The 4,325-nt window shown below is 30.6% G+C and overlaps 1 protein-coding gene across 2 annotated transcripts in view; it reads right to left on the bottom strand.

Annotated features, from left to right (window-relative positions):
• The window catches only part of LOC147067522 (lysine-specific demethylase 5A-like), a 28,307-nt gene extending 25,527 nt beyond the window's left edge, over positions 1-2,780 (bottom strand). For both annotated transcript variants that reach the window (XM_085953993.1, XM_085953992.1), the window contains exon 1: positions 2,441-2,780. In XM_085953993.1, coding sequence (XP_085810119.1) covers positions 2,441-2,647 — 207 coding nt within the window. In that variant the 5' untranslated portion in view covers positions 2,648-2,780. The remainder of the gene's footprint in view (positions 1-2,440) is intronic.
• Between the last annotated feature and the right edge of the window lie 1,545 nt (positions 2,781-4,325).

Here is a 4,325-nt window from a genome sequence, read left to right on the forward strand (position 1 = left end):
CGAGAACGGCGAATCAATATGTCAAGCAATATGGGATCTGATTTTGACAGCTGAAAAGTGGACCACTCGTTGCTTGTGCAAAAAGTTATGCTCAGGCTTTATTAATCTAAATATGGCGGCGATCTATGACAATTGAATATTAAGATTCTATCGAACAAGACATGTTTATGGTGCTTACCTAAATATTTTGTAAACATAAGTCCACTGTTTGTACAAGTTTATTTATATTACCATAATTTATTTTGTTAATAAAGCAATCCTAGTTATAAAATGAACATTACTTATATGACAATAAATTAGTCTAATTACTTAACTAGATATTACATTATATTCATCACTCACCATCACGAAATCTAATATTAATTTTGTTGGTTTTCCCAGTTTCATGATATAAAAATGGGTGAATCTTAATATTTTTCTACTTCGGTTGTACCTATTATAGTTATTATAACTTCAAATATGTAATATTTAGGTGTTTCAATTTGATACATAAACAATGGCCTGTAATAATTGAGAGGACATTTTTGTAATTAAGATTTGATGATTAAGATTAAGAGAAAGGAGTCCCTATTATTTGAATATTAATGATCAATATGTTCAATGAAATTGTTAACAGGCTTAACTAGATAACAGGGATACACATTGCTTTACTCAGGGCACAATAGACAAAAATGTATCATTGGAAATTGAGTAAAGAATAAATTATTGATTCAAGACCAAAGATTCCTAATTATTAAAAACAGTATAAGTACATCATTTTAATATTATGTTAAGTAACTCGATATAAAAATTATGAGATTGTAGTAAGTAGAATGACTTTGTTAAACAGACTTCATTATTTAAACAATTTAAAGATAGGTAAACAAACCTTTGTACAATTTATGCACTGAGAGGCTGATAAAACATTAAAGCATTCAAGGTATAGCTATAGATCTACGAAACTATAACTAAGATATTAATGAATTTTATCTTTTCCCAGAAAGTAATGAATGTCTGTCTTTCATTTCATAGGGTTTTCATTAATTTAATAGAAATATAATGTTAATGTCACTAATACTTGTACATTGTAGACCTGACAATAATACTGTTAATTCAACCCATCCAAGTACTCCTTTACTAACCCTGTGTAAGATCTTGGTCATCTCCCGAAGGGACATATCTTTTAGAAAGGGAAACAGTTGTCAAACATTCACGTGGCTTATAAGGCCTATAATACTCTGGATTGAAACACACATTTAACATGTGAATTTTCCAGAAGCAGGATTCGAACCCGCAACCCATGACTTTGGAAGCAGACGATAGGTATATTATATAGAATTAAATAACAGTAAAATTTAGGTTCTATACGTTTATCCTGGATACAGCAGCAAACACATTTTGAAAATAGCCGGTATCCTGGATTATTTGTTAGATTGGGTTAGTTTAGGTTAGGTTAAGTTAGGTTGGGTTGGGTAAAGTTAGATTATCCTAACAAATAATCCAGTATATCGGCTATTTTCAAAATGTGTTTGCCACTGTATCCAGGATAGCCGACTTGTACCAAAATTTATTCCAAAGATTACATTAGGCATTCAATATAACTATGAATTAAATTTATTATGTAATAATATTTATGAACGGTTTAAAAACTAAAAAAAAAATGTATTGATGAAATAAAAAAGACAATTGCTATGGCAACAGAAATGCAAGGGTGTTGGTGTTCTGCACTTGCCTGAATAGGTAAATAACTATAATAATACCCAATAATACCTAAGAATGTTATGTTAGGGAAGACTATAAGTAATATACACAACATTGAAAATATTTCAAAATGTGCTATTCCAAGGATGTGAAGAGTGTTTTGAATGCTAATTGAACTCCTAAAGAGAACACTGTGAATGCCTACATTTCAGACTATGTAGGTACTTTTATAAAAATAACTTTTATTTTGACCTGTAAAATATCACTTTTTCTATGGGTTTGGAACCTTCGTTTAGGGTTATTTGCAATCTTGATTTTATAATAATATGCCACATCATTGTGCCAAGAAATAGAGTATGCTATCAATGAACTAGACCTATTATTCAAACCATTTTTCTAATCATCACAGCTCAAACAAAATGGCATCCATAAAATGCAGTTTTGATATATTGGCTAATGTAAAATCATTTTTGAGGAAATTAATCATACTAAAAGCTACTGTAATGATTATATTCGAAAAAAAATATAAAAATACATAAGGTCAAATTACAATCGTTCAAAACATATTGAAATGTTACAGGTATACTCAAACGTAGACATATAAGTTGCATCATTTGTAGGTGGGTGCCCAATAAACCAGTAAATACAACAGATAAAGTGCAAACAGATCGAGTTGGACAATGGTAAGGCCCAATCGAGAGGACAGGAGGGCAAACCATCGACTCTTTGACATGATGGAAAACAATTAATGCGTACTTACTTGCGGAGGTTTGATTTTGCATATTCCCGATTTCTCAGCGATTGGCCTAATTTTATTGATGTACGCCAAGGGATCCAGGAACTCCTCCGGGGTCGGTGTGAATACAGGTGCCTCAGGTGGTACAGTAAATACGAATATATCCTGTTTTAGTGGGGACGCGCTATCCCCCATATTCACTTCTACACTGGCTTCATCACATTTTCCCATTTTATAGGTAACTTTTTGCCCTTGTATGGGCTACACAGTACGGAATAACAACATTATCAAAATATTTAGAGGTGGCGGACACATTAAACTCTAGATTCTGCAGATCCCGAAATTCTGTTCCGTATGATCAGGTTTTATAAAAACTTCACTTTCGGAATAGTAATCAAACGATATATCTCACGTCCGCCATGCGAAATACTAATACATAGACTAGGTGTATACACAGAATAGATGTGAAACTCTACCTAATATGGATACTTAATATTTTTTTAAATATTGTAATGTATTTTCCTTACCTACCTACAGGATTCATAGTTTAAAAAATCAATCGAGGTAGGTAATAATATAATATTGAACGTAATAATAACATAACAAAAAATCATGAAACTTAACTATTACAAATTTATTATACGATATAGTTTCAACGTCGTAAAGATTTGAGATGTAGAAAACCGAATATTAACAATGATGACATTCAAAAATAAAAATTCTTTATTACGGATCTCATTTAAAATACTTGCAGCTATGCAACATACCTATATTCTTATTGACGATTATAAAAATAATAACATTTTAGTACCTACCTACCTAGGTACTTAGGTAATAAATAATACAATTATTGAGATTCAAATAAAACTTATTGGTAAAGCACTAGGTAATTATTGTAAAAATAATCTTAATGTACCTATATGGATGTTTATATTTTAACTATCCATAGGTGAGCAATAATTATTAATACCAACCTATTGATTATTTTGTGTTATTTTTTTGTTGATATCATTAAAACCGCAGCATAAAATACTAATAGGCTTGTCAAAATATAATGTTATTCATGGGCGATTTTTATCTTTCATGAATCACTGAAGTACGTTCCACACAATTAATAATAGTAGTATGACTCCAAATTCCACAACATGGCTATTCGTAGCAAAATACCTAAGTGTCTTTATTTTTTTGTTACTTATACCGTGGTCTTTTGGCTCGTTCGTAAGCTATTCATTTCACGAGTCGAATGGATTGCAATAGTAACGGTGTGATGATGAACTTTGCAAACTGAGTTTTTAAAACAATACCTACACATTTTTGCATCCAGTACAGATTAATATTTTAGATATTATTCAGTTTTTTAGAAGATTGAACGCATATAATAATAATATCATACACAATGAATAATAATATGGAAGATGAAATGGTTAGGTAGGTACCTATAAACAATGGTACCTACCTATAAAATCAGAAAAAACCTGAACCCAGATGAAAATAGCAGAACGAATAAGACGTAATAAACCAAATTGAAATGTATTTAATAATATTGCCAAATTGTGTTTTTTTTTATAAAAAAAGCTAAATATAATAGACATCCGAAAGCTAAAGTAGGTAGGTATTATGGAATAACTTATGAAAAGATACATACCTGTTTATCTTATATGTTTGCGTATTCAAATTATTATAATATGTCAAAAGAATGGCTAAGAAAAAGAAAATTCTATAAAAATATTTAATCCTACCTACCTACAAAGTTTTTCATATGGTATGCTTTGTGACCACTCTAGCTAGAGGCACTCGCACGAAGTGCATCACAAATCAGAAGAAAAAATCACAACACTGCGAACGAAAAAAAAGTAAAAAATGGTGGCAACACCGATGCGCTAAAAAAGCTTGCAAACTTCACGTATTT

The sequence above is a fragment of the Rhyacophila brunnea genome, unplaced genomic scaffold, assembly GCF_057557595.1.
Source record: "Rhyacophila brunnea isolate RB1 unplaced genomic scaffold, BYU_Rbru_1.0 scaffold_4, whole genome shotgun sequence".
Taxonomy (NCBI): Eukaryota; Metazoa; Arthropoda; class Insecta; order Trichoptera; family Rhyacophilidae; genus Rhyacophila; species Rhyacophila brunnea.